A 17,226-nucleotide genomic window follows, 5' to 3' on the forward strand; every position below is an offset into this window, starting at 1 on the left:
TTTGACACAAAGTAGTCTGTGATAAATAACACAATAGGTTTCATCTGAGTATTTGTTATAGTCAAAATAATCCATACATTATGCTTTCTTTTTACTCAAAGACGAGTTGTATGAGCTCAGGTCAATGAGGCCTACAGGCCATAAATAGCAAATAGAAGTTCAAAACTTGTAATGTTCACAAGAACTTAAGTTGATAAAAACATCTAACACAACATTAGGTGATAATATATGTATTATTATGGATTTATAATCAGCTATAATGGGGCGGTCATTTTGGACCGGGAACACAGAATTAAAAAACATGAAACGAACACAACAGGAGGGTTAAAGTATTTTTACTTAATTATTTTACACCACTGCTAATCACCCTCATCAATATTTGTCTAGTGGARTGTTTGCATATATCTCAGTGATCATTGTCCCATAGTATGTATTAGAGATACGAAACAGCAAAATACTAATCCTTGTTTAACTAAGTTAAGAAGAGACATTTTAAAAAGTTTTCTCCTCAAGGGTTTTYACATGACATGTTCTACTCTGATTTAGCCACTATCTCCTGTATTCCTGACCCTGAGTTGGCTCTAGAACATTTCTCCTCTACATATATTTCTCTGGCAGATAAACACCCTCCTTTTAAACAATTCAGAGTCAAAGATAGATCTAACCCTTGGTTTTCTTTTGAGCTATCTGAGCTCRTTCAGATGAGAAATCAGGCCTGGGCCAAAGCAAGGAAAACTGACTGTAGTGGACTGGCAATCTTTCAGACAATTGACAAACAGATGTACTATCTCGATTAAGAAAGCTAAATCAAGCTCATTTTTAAGCTCTGTCTATGACTCTGCTGGTGATCCTTCTAGATTTTGGAAAAAAGTAAATGCAGTGAAGCGTACAAATTCCTCTTATTCCCTGGCAAAAGCAAGTTCTGTCTGACTCTGGCATCATAACTGAGAATAATGGAATAAGTGATGCTTTTAATCATCATTTTATCACGGCAGGCTTTTTATTTGAGGAAAACAGTGGTTTAATTGACCCTGGTTAGTCAATCGACCGCTCTTCCCTCTGCCATTCTCTAGCTGACTCGACAGTTAACCCGTCAACTTCTAGTGAATCTTTGTTTTAATTTGAACAATTTACTATCTGTGATGTGCTAGATGCCTTGATGTAAAACAAAATCCACTGGGGCTATTATGCTTTATCCATTTTTGCTGCAGCTCTCTGCCCCCCTGATTGGTGAATCATTAATCCACATTTTTTACGGTTACATCTGATACTATCCCMAAGGTTTGGAAGGCAGCCCATGTACTCCCCCTTGACAAAGGTGGTGGCCCTATTTATGTATTCTAAATGTACATCAGTCTGGTTTTAGTCCAGGTCATAGCACTCACTGCTGCATTCCTAGTTATAAATGATGTGGTTGACTGTGTGGATAAAAGGCAACATTGTGCTGCCCTCTTCGAAGACTTTCGATACTGTTGATCACTCATTGCTAATTCAGAGCCTTTCCTCAATTGGTCTAGGCTGCATGTAAAATGGTTAAAAAATTACTTGACAGATAGAACTCAATGTGTATGTACTGATGTTGTTAAATCATGTTTCCTGGATATTACGAAAGGTGTCCTGCAGGGGTCGATTTTGGGTCCTGTACTTTTTACTGTTTACATTGACAAATCGATTTGTCTGTAAAAAACTGTAACCTGCATTTATATTCCAGGTACTGTTGTGTATGCTATTGCCACACGGTTACCTTCATTGTATTACAGAAAAACTTTATTGACCTGACATTTGTATTGAATACAGGTAAAACKAAGTATATTTTGTTCTCTAGAGTGCATAAAAATAACTGATGATTTAATTATGTTCTTTGGTTGGTGTCCATATTGATTGTGTCCCTGCTTGCAAATATCTGGGCATCTAAATAGATGAAAAGCAGTCTTTTAAAAAGCATATTGACAGCCTGGGGTTCCAACCCAGGCTGTGTCACAACCGGTCGTGACCAGGAGACCCATAGGACAGCACACAATTGGCCACGTGTCTTTCGGGTTAGGTGAGGGTTTGCTCTAGCGACTCCTTGTGGCGGGCCGGGCGCCTGCAAAGCTTGGATTTTGTATTCATATTGGTGTGTGTATTTTCTGTCATTTATGTAATTCAAGGTTCACCTGTGAAAGAGACCTTGGTCTCAGTATGATTCCCTGATAAAATCAAGGTTCAATAAAAATAAATAAAATAAATAAACTCCCTTCTACCAACCAATCAGCATCCAGGATGCAATCAACCCGTTCTACAATACCTATTACTCGTTACTTCTTTCAACTTCTTTATTTACTTGTAATTAGATACACCATTCGTTGCATTACTTTTGCGTCACGTCCCAAAATGTTGTGCGTCCTCACCCGATGTAAACAATGTCAACGTTACATTGCATTACCGTGGATAAGGGCTGCGTTTCMTCCACTACGTACCCAGCCACAAGCTTGTTCAGCTCTCGCTGGGTTACAGGCTGTCTTCCTGAACGATTAAAATGTAGCCTAGGTCGTGTTTCGATGAGGTAGGCCTACAGTYATCTTTAGCAGCAGTAGTCGGGCCTCGGGGCTCTTTCTCTTTGAGGTTTGTGTTGATATGTTGCTTTTTGCAGGTGCTGCAAGAGATTGGAATTTGTATTTCTAGCAGTGGAGAGGTGTTTCTTGCCTGGACACAGCTTACATTTGACAGTTATTCTCGTCATTTTGTTCTCCATACCGAATCAAACTCATGGGAGTACTTTTGAACTTTTATTTAACTAACTACTACTTCCACGCTCAGAAACTCAATGTTTTAGACGCTTCTGCCATTTTTCATCTCCCTCACTAAAGCAGTTCGTAGTAGTGCGTGCGTAAACAGGAACTTTGGTGAGAGGACGTCAGACTCGAGGACACAAAAAAAAGTGGAATCTGTAATAGGAAGGAAGGGAATGATAACAAAAGTAACGATGACCTATCTTTGATCAGTAACTGTAATATTATTACACAAATTGGAACAGTACTACGTTATATTACTAATTACCGCAAAATGTCATACTATTCGTGTAACGTATTACTTTGTAATGCATTACCCCCAACACTGATAGTGACACACACACAAACCCACCCCCATCCCAACCACCCACCCACACACACATGCTGACACATACACACACAAGACATATACAGTGGGGAGAACAAGTATTTGATACACTGCCGATTTTGCAGGTTTTCCTACTTACAAAGCATGTAGAGGTCTGTCATTTTTTATCATAGGTACACTTCAACTGTGAGAGACGGAATCTAAAACAAAAATCCAGAAAACACATTGTATGATTTTAAGTAATTCATTTGCATTTTATTGCATGACATAAGTATTTGATCACCTACCAACCAGTAAGAATTCCGGCTCTCACAGACCTGTTAGTTTTTCTTTAAGAAGCCCTCCTGTTTCTCCACTCATTACCTGTATTAACTGCACCTGTTTGAACTCGTTACCTGTATAAAAGACACCTGTCCACACACTCAATCAAACAGACTCCAACCTCTCCACAATGGCAAGACCAGAGAGCTGTGTAAGGACATCAGGGATAAATTGTAGACCTGTACAAGGCTGGGATGGCTACAGGACAATAGCCAAGCAGCTTGGTGAGAAGGCAACAACTGTTGGCACAATTATTAGAAAATGGAAGAAGTTCAAGATGACGGTCAATCACCCTCGATCTGGGGCTCCATGCAAGATCTCACCTCGTGGGGCATCAATGATCATGAGGAATGTGAGGATCAGCCCAGAACTACACGGCAGGACCTGGTCAATGACCTGAAGAGAGCTGGGACCACAGTCTCAAAGAAAACCATTAGTAACACACTACGCCGTCATGATTAAAATCCTGCAGCGCACGCAAGGTCCCCTGCTCACCAGCGCATGTCCAGGCCCGTCTGAAGTTTGCCAATGACCATCTGGATGATCCAGAGGAGGAATGGAGAAGGTCATGTGGTCTGATGAGACAAAAATAGAGCTTTTTCCTCTAAAACTCCACTCGCCGTGTTTGGAGAATAGAAGGATGAGTACAACCCCAAGAACACCATCCCAACCGTGAAGCATGGAGGTGGAAACATCATTCTTTGGGGATGCTTTTCTGCAAAGGGGACAGGACGACTGCACTCGATATGAAGGGAGGATGGATGGGGCCATGTATCGCGAGATCTTGACCAACAACCTTCCTTCCCTCAGTAAGAGCATTGAAGATGGGTCGTGGCTGGGTCTTCCAGCATGACAACGACCCGAAACACACAGCCAGGGCAACTAAGGAGTGGCTCCGTAAGAAGCATCTCAAGTCCTGGAGTGGCCTAGCCAGTCTCCAGACCTGAAACCCAATAGAAAATTTTGGAGAGCCGAAAGTCCGTATTGCCCAGCGACAGCCCCGAAACCTGAAGGATCTGGAGAAGGTCTGTATGGAGAGTGGGCCAAAATCCCTGCTGCAGTGTGTGCAAACCTGGTCAAGAACTACAGGAAACGTATGATCTCTGTAATTGCAAACTAAGGTTTCTGTACCAAATATTCAGTTCTGCTTTTCTGATGTATCAAATACTTATGTCATGCAATAAAATGCAAATTAATTAATTAAAAATCATACAATGTGGATTTTCTGGATTTTTGTTTTAGATTCCTTCTCTCACAGTTGAAGTGTACCTGTGATAAAATTTACAGACCTCTACATGCTTTGTAAGTAGGAAAACCTGCAAAATTGTCAAGTGTATCAAATACTTGTTCTCCCCACTGTACCTATAATTACTAACCCACACAGAAACCCCCCTCCTCCCCACAACACATACACCCCTGATCAGCTGTGCCCCATCCAGCCCTCTAGGTGAGTGATAAGCCCATGGTCAGGCCAAGCCCATTAACCTGTGGGTCAGTGGGATTGTGCTGCGGTCACAGCCACAGGGCTTTAGCCTCTTTCTCATCTCTCCCCTCACAGAAACATGGCTCTACCCCCCCTGCTCTTCAAGCCTACATGCCCTGCATACTGAATAGTGGTGATAGTTGAATGGGAAAAATAGGGGAAGTCTCTGGCACCACCAGCTGTATGGAGGAGGTAGTGTTTTGATGAATGGGAGTGTTGATTTAGGGATCGCAGTGTTTGTGATTTCATGGACAGGGGGGAACTGATCCTAGATCAGCACTTCTACTTTCAGATGTTTGATAAATACTGCCCCTGTTCAAGGTTTAAGGTAGAAGTTGATATTTTACCTCTGATCGAGGATCAGTTTATCCAAATGACAATTCCTAATCTTAACCATTAAGGAGAAAATTGCCAAACTGATCTATCAGTGTCTACGGACCACTTCATCCTTCTCCATTGGAATAACTGTGAGAGGACAGAGAGTTTGCTCTCAGTACACCTGTCCACTGCATCATGGTGAAAGATATGTGAGGAAAGAGAAAAGGGAGTGGGAGGGAGATGTTAAGGTTGAGTAAAGGAGAGGTGGAAATAGAAGGGAGCGAGGGAAGAGAGGTGAGGAGAGAGAGAAGAAGATATAAGAAAAGGAGAGAGAGAGAAATAGCTAAGGTTGAGGATAAAAGAGTAGTCTGACTTTCGCTCACCCTCATGTGTCCCACTGAGAAATGACGTTTGTGTGTGTGTGTTGTGTGTGTGTGTGTGTGTGTGTGTGTGTGTTGTTGTGTGTGTGTGTGTGGTGTGTGTGTGTGTGTGGTGTGTGTGTGTTGTGGTGTGTGTGTGTGTGTGTGGTGTGTGTGTGTGTGTGTGTGTTGTGTGGACGTGTTTAACTATTCTTGTGGGGACCAGAAGTCCCTACAAGAATAGTAGACGAACAAAAAGTTGACCAGTTGGACATTTTGTTAGTCCCCACAAGGTCAAATGCTATTTCTAGGGGGTTTAGGGTTAAGGTTAGAATTTAGTGTTAGTGTTAGAATTAAGTTAATATTAAGGTTAGGAGCTAGGTTTAGTTGTAGGGTTAGGGTTAGGTAGCTAGGTTTAGGGTTAGGATAAAGTTTAGTGTTTGGTTAGGGTTAGGGTAGGGTAAGAGTACGGGTAGGATTAGGGTTAGGGTTAGGGTTAGGAAAATAGGATTTTTGAATTGGAACTGAATTGTATCTCCCTACCAAGGTAGCTGTACAAGACTGTGTTGTGTGTGTGTGTGTGTTGTTGGTGTGTGTGTTGGTGTGTGTGTGGTTGTGTGTGTGTGTGGTGTGTGTGTGTGTGTGTGTGTGTGTGTGTGGTGTTGTGTGTGTGTGTCCTGTACAGAGCAGGGAGAAATAAGCAGTGTTGTAGGACAAACCTCCCCAGAGAAAGAGATAGTTGGAGAGATGGATTAAAATATACCACTTTTAGCCCCCCCCCAACACACACACTCACAACTACCGCATTCAGATATAATGCACACGTACAGTTACTTCAAGCACTAACTTAAAGACACACATTAGCCTGTACACTGTGGTGACCTCAAATGCAAACACAAACATGTATCATGTACACAAACTAACATCAACCTTTGTGTATGTGCTTATTTGTTTGTGTGTGTGTGTGTGTGTGCGTGTGCGTGTGCGTGCGCGTGCGTGTGCGTGTGTGTGAGTGTCTGTCAGCTGTCACTCAGGCTTCAGCGGACCCCAGTGTGAAAATAAGGAGTACAATGTGCTCTACGTGGTCCCCGGCTCTGGCAAGCTGCGCTACGTCCTCATCGCCTCCATCATCGGAGCTCTGCAGGTGGCCATCATCTGTGTGGTGGTGCTCTGTATTACCAGGTAGGACACACACACACAAACTTGCATACACACACAGTACACAGACGCAGGTACACGCATACAAGCACACATACACATTGTGCAATCACACACACACATACACAAACTTGTGTGAGCAAGCATGTGCATTATGCCAGTGCTTCTCAACCAAAGGTTGTACCCTTGGGGTACCTAGGCTAGCCACAGGAGGTACTTGGAAAGACCGATAAGAACATTGGCCTAATGATCAGGTTCACACAAGGGGGTACTTTGGGCAGAGCAAAATTAGATTGGGGGTTGAGAACCACTACATTAGGCAACCATATGTGTAAACTCTCACATGCTGTGCATACACACTTTGGTAAACCGTGAGGTGTTGGGTTGAGCGTGCAGAGATTAACACAGAGACAGGGAGGTTTTAGTCCACATGTTTGAAAAACATAATTCCACTTTGACATTATGGGTATTGTGTGTAGGCCAGTGACCAAAAATCTAAATKTAATCTATTTTAAATTCAGGCTGTAACACAACAAAATGTGGAAAAAGTAAAAGGGTGTGAAAACTTTCTGAAGGCACTGTATGTGCGTTCACACCCACTTCTACAGAGGACTACATACACAAACAGAGATCCATGATAAGAGGTAGTGCATCATAGGGGGTTACGTTTTGGTGCTGCGGAGGGAACGTGGAAAGGTCATCTTGACCTATGCAAGACATGACATTTAATAAAGTAAAAAAAAAAAAGCTATAACCAAGATGAAACGAGAGCGAGACAGAGAGAGAGAAATCAAGACGGTACAGTGGAGGGAGGGAGGGAGGGAAGAGAGAGAGCGAAATTCAAGACGACATGGAGGGAGGGAGTGAGGAGGAGAGAGAGAGAGAGAGAGAGAGAGGAGAGAGAGAGAGAGAGAGACTGAGAGAGAGTCTGTGTAGGTCAAGAGAGAAAGATGAGCTCCCACATTTTTCAGCGTGTTTTTACAAAAAGTTAGATTTAGAGTTAGATAAACTTGGATTTCGGCAAGGACATATACAGGATACTACCCTCTACTACCCTCTTTCAATCCAAATCAAAACTACAAACCTATAACCCCGATTTTGGACAAAATTACCTGGAAGGATTCCTACTACCAAAGATTTCCAAGCTTTACAGCAAATGCTCTGGCAAACAAACAACATAAACCTGAAAACACCATCCAACCTGGAACTGAGTGAGTAATGTTTAGTCTGAAGCCATGTTTAAAGCCAAGAAGTAAATACATTACAATTATATATTTGACTCTATAAGGACTGAATGTTAAGTTAAGGCTACCAAGCTTGCTAGGACAGAACGTATCTGACTGCAATTTCAATTAGCACTGAGGTGTGAAATGAGAGGTGTACAAGCCCTTTAGCCCAACAATGGCAGGAGAGTTTCACAGCCTACCCCGCCTTTGAAGCCCTTTCCCGATGTTCAGAGGTCATTACAATACAGGAAGTATGGCATTACCTCAGTGAGGATGCTGACTAAGAAAATTAACAAATAGCTGATTGATGCAGTGTTTTATATGCACTGCAGAGATAATTGCTTGATGGAAAAGTGTTTTCTCATATGATCTTTTTTAGTATTTGTCAAGAGCTACAGTTGTTTTTCCCCTGTTGTAAATGTCTTTCAAATTATTTCATTTTTTGGATGTAAAAAAATATTAGGCACGAAATGCGTACAAAAATACTTTTTTTTTGCTCCTTATGGAAAAACAAGAGACACTTTTTGATTACTATTATAAAAATGGGAACATAAGCAACTTAATCTTCCACACAGACCATCCCTTGGCATGGCACAATGCTATGTTAACACACTACCCCCTGGGTGGAAACTCAGGATATTAGACAACGAGGACTTTGGGTCAGCCAATGTCAACCTGTTCAAGTCTGGAACAATAATGGTACAGGGCAACCCCAAACAGTTTCAGCTGGACTTTCACATAATCAAAAAGATAGCTTAGCAAGATAAGCTCTCTCTATAGAAAGATACCCCCAGCCCGAGCGTGTCAGACCAGACCTCTTCATTATACAACACCACAGACAAGCAATCTCAAGCAGAAAGTCAACCTCCCAGCACAGAGAACTACTACCTCATTGAAATTAAGGATAAATTCACCCAGCTGGAGGTAAGGCAGGTGGAGCTGGAACACCTGGAACACTCTCCAGTCAACCAGACCTGGAGAGCTGGAGGTGGAGAGAGACATATCTGCGCTCTGGACTGTGGTGAGACAACATCAATAGGAGAAGGAGCAGGAGAAGAACAGAGCACTAGAGGAGGTGAAAGTGAAAGGTGGAAGTGCTCGAGGAGAAGGTGAGAACAATGACGTGTGACAGAGAGCAAACCATTAGAGAGCTGGCCACCCCCGCAGAGAAGCCAGCAGAACAGCCCACCTCAGACCCTGACCATAGCCTCGACATCACAGCAGGACAGACAAATGAAGAACCCCAGGCCCAGGGCATCCCACCCCCTCTGAGCACCCCCCCCCCCCTGTCAGCCATCTTGATAGCCCAACTGACAACCCCCCCGTACCCACTGAGGACATACAGTCAGAAGTTTACATACACGCTTAGCCAAAATACATTTTAAACTCAGTTTTTTTCACAATTCTTGAAATTAATCCTATTTAAAATGTCCTTTTATGTCAGTTTAAGATGCCACTTTTATTTGAAGAATGTGAAATGCAAAGAGAATGATTATATTTCCAAACTTTTATTTCTTTCATCACCTTCCCAGTGGGTCAGAAGTTTACATCCTCAATTCAGTATTGTTAGATGCTTTCAATGTTTAACTTGGTCAAGTTTCGGGTAGCCTTCCACAGCTTTCCCACAATAAGTTGGGTGAATTTTGGCCCATGTCCTCCCTGACAGAGCTTTGGTGTACACTGGAGTCAGGTTTGTAGCTCCTTGCTACACGAGATGCGAGTACACTTTTCCCGCTTATTTATTGCTACAAATGTTCTAATAGATTGAGGTCAGGGCTTTGTGATGGCCATCGCCCAATACCATTGTACTTTTGTTGATCCTTAAGCCCATTTTTGCCAAAACTTTGAATATGCTTGGGGTCATTGTCCGTTTGGAAGACCCATTTGACCAAGCTTTTAACTTCCTGACTGACGTCTTTGGATGTTTGATTCTATATATCCACATAATTTTCCCTACCTCATGATGCCATCTATTTTTGTGACGTGCACCAGTCCTTCCTGCAGAAAGCACCCCCACAACATGATGCTCGCCCACCGTGCTTCACGGTGGGATGGTGTCTTCGCTTGCAAGCCTCCCCCTTTTTTTCCTCCAAACATAACGATGGTTATTATGGGCCAAACGGTTCTATTTTTGTTTCATCAGACCCACAGGGAATTTCTGAAAAAAGTCACGATCTATGTCCCCATGTGCAGTTGCAAACCGTAGTCTGGCTTTTTTATGGCGGTTTTGGAGCAGTGGCTTCTTCCTTGCTGAGCGGCCTTTCGGGTTATGTCGATAAAATGTMCTTCTGTGTGCTACCTATATCCCCCCCACTTGAATCCCCATACTTTAATGAAGACAGCTTCTCCATCCTGGAGGGGGAAATCAATCATTTCCAGGCCCAGGGACATGTACTAATCTGTGGCAGCCTAAATGCGAGAGCTGGACAAGAACCTGACACCCTCAGCACACAGGGGGACAAACATCTAATTGGAGGTGACAGCATTCCCTCCCCCTCCCCCACTTGGCTACAACTACGACAACATAACCAACCGAAACGGGTCACAACTCCTGGATCTCTGTCACATGCTGGGTATGTACATAGTCAATGGTAGGCTTCGAGGGGATTCCTATGGTAGATACACCTATAGCTCATCTCTTGGTAGTAGTACTGTAGACTACTTTATCACTGACCTCAACCCAGAGTCTCTCAGAGCATTCACAGTCAGTCCACTGACACACCTATCAGATCACAGCAAAATCACAGTCTTCTTGAACAGAACAATACTCAATCATGAGGCATCAAAGCCAAAGGAACTGAATAATGTAAAGAAACGCAATAGATGGAAGGAAAGTAGTGTGGAAACCTACCAAAAAACATTTAGACAACAACAAATGTAATCACTTTTAKACTTCCCGGACAAAACATTACACTGTAATAGTGAAGGTGTAAACTTGGCAATAGAAAATCTAAACAGTATAKTTGACCTCTCAGCTTCCCTATCAAATAAAAAATGTCAAACAGCAAACCAAAGAAAATKAATAACAATGACAAATGGTTTGATGAAGAATGCAAAAACCTAAGAATGAAATTGAGAAACCTATCCAACCAAAAACATAGAGACACAGAAAACTTGAGCATACGCCATCACTATGGTGAATCACTAAAACAATACAGAAATACACTATGGAAAAAGAAGGTACAGCACGTCAGAAATCAGCTCGATGTAATTGACTCTAACCACTTCTGTGAAAATGGAAAACAGTAAACAAACAACAACACGAAGAGTTATCTATCCAGAATGGAGATGTATGGGTTAAAACCACTTCTCCAATCTTTTTGGCCCTATAACAAAGAACAAACAGCAAAAACATATACATGATCAAATACAAATCTTAGAATCAACAGTATTAAAGACCAGAACCCACTGGATTCTCCAATTACATTGAATGAACAACAGGACAAAATACAAACCCTCCTACCCAAACAAACTAACCAAAACAAAGCAGTCTTCTCCTGCTTTGATGATTTCAAAAAAGCTTTTGACTCAATTTGGCATTARGGTCTGCTATACAAATTGATGTAAAGTGATGTTGGGGGAAAATCATACGACATTATAAATTCCATGTACACAAACAACAAATGTGCGGTTAAAATTGGCAAATAAAACACACATTTCTTTCCACAGGGCCGTGGGGTGAGACAGGGATGCAGCTTAAGCCCCACCCTCTTCAACATATATATACGAATTGGCGAGGGCACTAGAACAGTCTGCAGCACCCGGCCTCACCCTACTATAATCCGAAGTCAAATGTCTACTGTTTGCTGATGATCTGGTGCTTCTGTCCCCAAACAAGGAGGGCCTACAGCAGCACCTAGATCTTCTGCACAGATTCTGTGAGACCTGGGTACTGACAGTAAATCTCAGTAAGMCAAAAATAATGGTGTTCCAAAAATGGTCCAGTTGTCAGSACCACAAATACAAATTCCATCTAGACACCGTTGCCCAAGAGCAGGGTTTCCCAAACTCTGTCCTCGGGACCCCAAGGAGTATACATTTAGTTTTTTGCCCTAGCACTACACAGCTGATTCAAATAATCAACTAATCATCMAGCTTTGATAATCGAATCAGCTGTGTAATGTTAGGGCAAAAAACTAAACGTGCACGTCCCATTGCCCTTTATGGTTGTGAGGTCTGGGGTCCGCTCACCAACCAAGAATTCACAAAATGGGACAAACACCAAATTGAGACTGCATGCAGAATTCTGCAAAAATATCCTCTGTGTACAATGTAAAACACCAAATAATGCATGAAGAGCAGAATTGGGTCGATACCCGCTAATTATCAAAATCCAGAAAAGAGCCGTTAAATTCTACAACCACTTAAAAGGAAGCCTTCAAACCTTCCATAACAAAGCCATCACCTACAGAGAGATKAACCTTGAGAAGAGTCCCCTAAGCAAGCTGGTCCTAGGGCTCTGTTCACAAACACAAACAGACCTCACAGAGCCCCAGGACAGCAACACAATTAGACCCAACCAAATCATGAGAAAACAAAAAGATAATTATTTGACACATTGGAAAGAACTACCAAAAAAACAGAGCAAACTAGAATGCTATTTGGCCCTAAACAGAGAGTACACAGTGGCAGAATACCTGACCACTGTGACTGACCCAAATTTAAGGAAAACTTTGAGTACGTACAGACTCAGTGAGCATAGCCTTGCTATTGAGAAAGGCCGCCATAGGCAGGCCTGGCTCAAAAGAAGACAGGCTATGTGCCGAGAGAGAGAGAGAGAGAGAGAGAGAGAGAGAGAGAAAGGGAGAGAGAGAGAGAGGGAGAGAGAGAGAGATAGGGAGAGAGAGAGAGAGAGAGAGAGAGACAGAGAGAGAGAGAGACTGTCTGTGTAGGTCAATTACAGAAGGCACAGTTATGAGGTTGTGTCCAGTCAGTTTACTTTCACTTTAATTTATCTTCCAATAAACCTCTGAATTCAATACAGTTTAATCAAATTCACATTGCTTCTGTAGCAAACAACACGCATGCATTTTACGACTCGCTCACATTAGTACATTAGGCCCTCACACTTCCCCACTATTCTAAATGCACACATTTAATTTAAAGGGATAGTTCAYCCAAATTACAAAATTATATATTGGTTTCCTTACCCTGACAGCAGATATAACTGAAATCAATGCTTTGTTTTCCCTGGCAATGTTTCCTCACGCTAACTTTTTAGCATTTGTGACACAAATCCCATTCAAGTAATGGGACCGATATTAGCATTTTTCACKCATCATGTTCAAAACATCTATAAGTGACTTTGTTGACCTTCACAATTAATTTTWGTTACTTTCGTATGATTTGGACATGATGCACAAAACAATATAATATTTGAACCATGACTTGAATGCGATTTGTGCCACAAATGCTAAAGCATTAGCATGTGGAAACAGTGCCAAGGAAACTTAAGCAAAGCATCGATTGCTGTCATACGTTGTCAATAAACTGCATACAGGCTAAGGAAACCAATGTGTATTTTTGTAATTTTGGTGAACGATCCCATTAATTTATTTATACAGGGAACAAATAGTTAAAAATACCAAGTGTTCAAAAGAACCGGCCGAAGACCAATCCTATGTATTTTGAATATTGCATTCAGGGACCATACTACATTACCATTAATTTATAGCGCCTTTTGTTGAAAGTGTATAGGCTAATTTGTGCTTCATTATGGAAATRGAGCCTCCCCATATCCACATTCCAGGCTGCTTAATCGAATTTCTGTTAATTAGTGAATTCTGTTTTTAATGGTTTGCATAATTAAGCCCTAGCTGCATTGGTTTTACAGTGTCAGAGATTACAAATGATAGAATGTGGTACAGAATATTTAGAATACGAACACAATAGCTCTTTTCTATACTTAGGTACCAACCATTTGATATGTATCAAAGTAGTATAAGATCAACAGGAGTTGTAATATAATGCGTTATATTGATGTTTATTGATGTCCTTTATTGACTGTTGAGGGGATCATTGTCATTTACATTCTTATAGAAACTATTTGAGTCATTCATTTAGCGGATTTCTACCACTTAAACATATTTATTTATATATCCTACTGTATGCTATATATGTATATATATATACACTCTGTCGTACACATCGATCCAGAGCATCCCAAACATGCTCAATAGATAACATGTCTGGTGAGTATGCAGGCCATGGAAGAACTGGGACATATTTAGCTTCCAGGAATTGTGTGCAGATCCTTGTGACATGGGGCTGTGCATTATGATGCTGTAACACGAGGCGATGTCGGCGGATGACTGGCACGACAATGGGCCTTAGGATCTCGTCACGGTATCTCTGTGCATTCAAATTGCCATCGATAAAATGTAATTGCGTTCGTTTTCCATAGCTTATGCCTTTCCATACCATAACCCCACCGCCACCATGGGGCACTCTGTTCACAACGTTGACATCAGCAAACCACTCACCCACAGGACGCCATTCACGTGATCTGCGGTTGTGAGGCAGTTGGACGTACTGACAAATTCTCTAAAACGACGTTGGAGGTGGCTTATGGTAGATAAATGAACATTCATTTCTYTGGCAACAGCTSTGGTGGAAATTCCTGCAGTCAGCATGCCAATTGCACACTCCCTCAAAACTTGAGACATCTTTGGCATTGTGTTGTGTGACTGCACATTCCAGAGTGGCCTTTTATTGTCCCTAGCACAAGGTGCACCTGTGTATTGATCGTGCTATTTAAGCAGCTTCTTGATATTCCACACATATCAGGTAGATTGATTATCTTGGCAAAGGAGAAATGCTCACTAACAGGGATGTAAACAAATTTGTGCTATTAAAAATTGAGAAATAAGCTTTTTGTGCATATGGAAAATGTCTGGGATCTTTTATTTCAGCTCATGAAACACGGGACCAACAATTTACATGCTGCATTTATATTTTTGTTCAGTGTATTTTGTTAGCTTGTATTTGCTGACTTTTCTCTATGTACTTGCATATCATTGACCGCACCACTWGGTGGCAATGAAGGCTATTACATTTTTTATAACAAGTATTTCCAAAACAATTCAATGCCCTTTTCCCTAGTTAGTTCCCTATTTGACTTGTTKATTTCCCTTCAAGTATATGAGCAACCCAAAGGTAAAATCAACTGAGGGTCAATAAATCAGAACTATTTATTTATTATGAAAAAAAACTGTGTTTTGGGCATTAAACCCTTGTATAATGAACATAAAACAAATAGCTTACAGCACTCTCTCTCTCTCTCTCTTGTTGTTATACCTCCTCTCCTCTCTCTCTGTCTCTCTCTCTCTCCTTTCTCTCCTTTCTCTCTCCTCTACTCCACTTCCTGTCTGGACAGGAAGTGCCCGCGGAGCAACAGGGTCAATCGGCAGAAGCAGAATGCCACCCACTACAGCTCGGAGAACACCATGCGCGCCTCCACCCGCCTCATCTGACTGAGCCGCCCCGCGATGGGGGAAACCCTGAGACCYGCTCCTCTCTGGGTCCAAGTTGCCCCGTAGACACAGATCTAGGATCAGCTTCACCCTTCTTGTACTTCCCTACAATCCCAACCTGAATGAACTATAAAGGATTGGGTAGTGGGAGGGGGACGAAACGCAAAACTGACCTTAGATCAGCATCTAGGGGCAACTTCATCCTTCTGGAGACCAGCGCCGACACCAATGATGAGTCATTGAACAATGGGCTTTTGGGGTGAGGATACAGGGTCGGTGTGTTGGTTGGGAGGGGGGGGGGGCTATAGAAGTGGGTTAGCTGATGTTTGTGGGGGATGTTGGTTGTTTTTAGGGGAGAAGCAATGGGGGGTTGGGAGGGGGGCTACACGTGATGCCTTGCACCTGTGGTATAGGTCACTAAGAGGAATCTATGGTACTACAGTACAGCTCTGTTTGGTTATGTATTACTGGGTCTATTTCCAATAGTTATTACATTGTCTTGGTGGGGTATTTTTTCTGTAATGTAAATAAATAATTTATATCACGAAAGTAACTTTGGCCCATCTTTAAAATGTCGCTCTTGGGTGTCCATTTTCACATTTACAGTTAAGATAACATCACTCAAGAGGAAACGGTGGGGTAGGTTTGTCTGAGATGAAAGGTGTATTTCCAGATCCTCACTTTGGAATCTATCAATTATAGTGGGCCACAGGTGGGTAAACTCCCCGGCAATCAGTGATATTAATTGATCAATTAACTATCAGATAGACAAGAAAACCTGAACTTTAACATTGCGGAACATTGCGGATAGAAATGTGATGAAATTTGTGTTACAGCTGACAAGACATGATGACTCTTCATTCAGAATGTCAGAGAGGCATGTTTGTTCTACATAACCTATTTATATCTGAACATTCCACAACGTTCTGCCTTCCTGAACATGCCCCAGTAGGACTTTGGCCCTTGAGGACTATTTCACCATATGCCTACCCTATACAAGAGAACTGAGTTATAGTAGCTGTACCTGATGAGCTATGGCAGGTGATGTCTTTTTTATGCATCACACACACACACACATTATATATATTCACAGCTGACAGATTTCAAATATCATACAGGTAACTTTAAAAGTCTGATATTGTGTTCAAGATCGTCAAGTTGTCAAATGCATAATTTTTCATTGTACACACCACGGTGGAGAAATATTTGATGTGGTCCTACTGACCAGGTTCTATTGTGTTCAAAGTTAAGCTGACCTGACCAGAATGAGTGTCAGGGTCACGCAAATGCTAAACCACCAGACTGCAGGATTCTACACAAATTCCACAGAGACAGCGGGGGGGTCACTTCCCAGTTCACTCCACAGACGAGCATGTGGAATCCTCTATCTTCCTGTACTCTCCCCTCATTTTTCCAGCTCGGGGGGTAAGGGTGGAGCAGAAAACTCAGAATGTCTGCATGTCTGYGCAGATATACACCATAGGAATGTTATCATTCTGGGACCAGGATTCCACCAACAGATTTATGTTGTTAGTTTTCACTTCAGGAAGGTCAACAGTGTTCAATTAGATGTKTGTCCTCTTCACAGGTTACATAAACGACTGATTGCAATGATTGTTGTGTAATGAAACATTTTACCCATAGCATGTGGTTAATCCTAACAATCTGATTCTGTGAGAGGGAGAAAATATCTGAGAAATTAAATATTTATCATGGTACGTGAGCGTTCCATGTCAAATTCAAATTCAAAATGAATCCAACTTTATTTAAATTACCTTTAAATCAAAGAC

General features: G+C 41.9%; 1 protein-coding gene across 2 annotated transcripts in view; it reads left to right on the top strand.

The window, feature by feature from the left end:
* The window catches only part of LOC111959720 (tomoregulin-2-like), a 132,726-nt gene extending 116,737 nt beyond the window's left edge, over positions 1-15,989 (top strand). For both annotated transcript variants that reach the window (XM_070437698.1, XM_023981501.2), the window contains 2 exons: positions 6,604-6,762; positions 15,340-15,989. In XM_070437698.1, the coding sequence (XP_070293799.1) occupies positions 6,604-6,762; positions 15,340-15,436 (256 nt within the window). In that variant the 3' untranslated portion in view covers positions 15,437-15,989. The remainder of the gene's footprint in view (positions 1-6,603; positions 6,763-15,339) is intronic.
* Positions 15,990-17,226: the final 1,237 nt, after the last annotated feature.

Source organism: Salvelinus sp. IW2-2015, linkage group LG36, assembly GCF_002910315.2.
Source record: "Salvelinus sp. IW2-2015 linkage group LG36, ASM291031v2, whole genome shotgun sequence".
In the NCBI taxonomy this organism is placed as follows: Eukaryota; Metazoa; Chordata; class Actinopteri; order Salmoniformes; family Salmonidae; genus Salvelinus; species Salvelinus sp. IW2-2015.